At 56.6% G+C, this 938-nt stretch overlaps 1 protein-coding gene across 1 annotated transcript in view; it reads right to left on the bottom strand.

Annotated features, from left to right (window-relative positions):
• The window catches only part of LOC311591021 (cytochrome P450 2B1), a 21,696-nt gene extending 20,989 nt beyond the window's left edge, over positions 1–707 (bottom strand). The window contains exon 1 of the mRNA XM_084770389.1: positions 492–707. Coding sequence (XP_084626515.1) covers positions 492–662 — 171 coding nt within the window. The 5' untranslated portion in view covers positions 663–707. The remainder of the gene's footprint in view (positions 1–491) is intronic.
• Positions 708–938: the final 231 nt, after the last annotated feature.

The raw sequence follows: 938 nt of genomic DNA, 5'->3' as shown, positions 1-938 counted from the left end.
CATTAAACATGAAGTCCCACGTGCGAAGCCCCAGCACAGAGACTGGTAAATGCCTCGCCAGCTGCTGGAATAAACTGATAAGCACTCCCTACCCCACCCCCCTCCTCCTGCCCTGTCACGCCTTCCCTTTGTCCTGGAACGCATCAGGCTAATCTCTTCTGCTGGCAGAAGCAATACCCTATCGGTGGATGCCTCTGACATTTTTTTTCCCCCTTCTCTTCTGGAACGGACAAGCCCCAAGGAGTGAAGTTCTACACGCTTACACCTCGACTCCTCTACACCTCTCACGCTCCAAGCGCGCGGCGGGGGGGGGGGGGGGGGCGAACCTCACCTATCAAGGATCAGCATCTATGTCACCTGTCACTCAGCCACCTTCCCACCTGATGCCACAGCCTGGAAGGAGTCCCTCGCTCTTCCCGCTGAGTGACCTCCCAAAGCAAACACGGGGGCTAAACTAAGCTCACGGGCCTCACACCCTGCGCGTGTGTCACCTGCATGAAGGAGTTGAGGAGGCCTCTTCTGTCCATCTGCAAGACGTTCCCCAAGATGGGCAGAGGACGGGGTCCTGGAGGAAGACGGCCACGGGTCTTCGGGTGACCCCTGACTAAGAGTAAGAAGAAGCCCGCGAGGAGAGCCAGGAGGAGAAGGACACTGGGCTCCATGACTATGGTCTAGCCACCGCTGGCTTCCCTGCACACTCCAGCTGGACCTTTTATGCTGACGCCGCCCTTGCCCTCGGTTATGCAACATCAGCTGTTCCCGCCTCCTGTCTCTCATGGTCCAAGAGTGTGAGCACCCAGACTTCCTGCTTGAGCTACTGGTGACCTGGGCACTCCTCTATTCACACACACACACACACACACACACACACACACACACACACACACACACGATGTTGGCAAAGGAGATTATGAAACAGATACACCCAAAAAGAAAGG

The sequence above is a fragment of the Acomys minous genome (genome assembly GCF_964271855.1).
Source record: "Acomys minous genome assembly, chromosome: 20".
NCBI lineage: Eukaryota > Metazoa > Chordata > Mammalia > Rodentia > Muridae > Acomys > Acomys minous.
The sequence above is the reverse complement of the archived record's forward strand: the minus strand, read 5'-3'. Positions and strand labels throughout refer to the sequence as shown.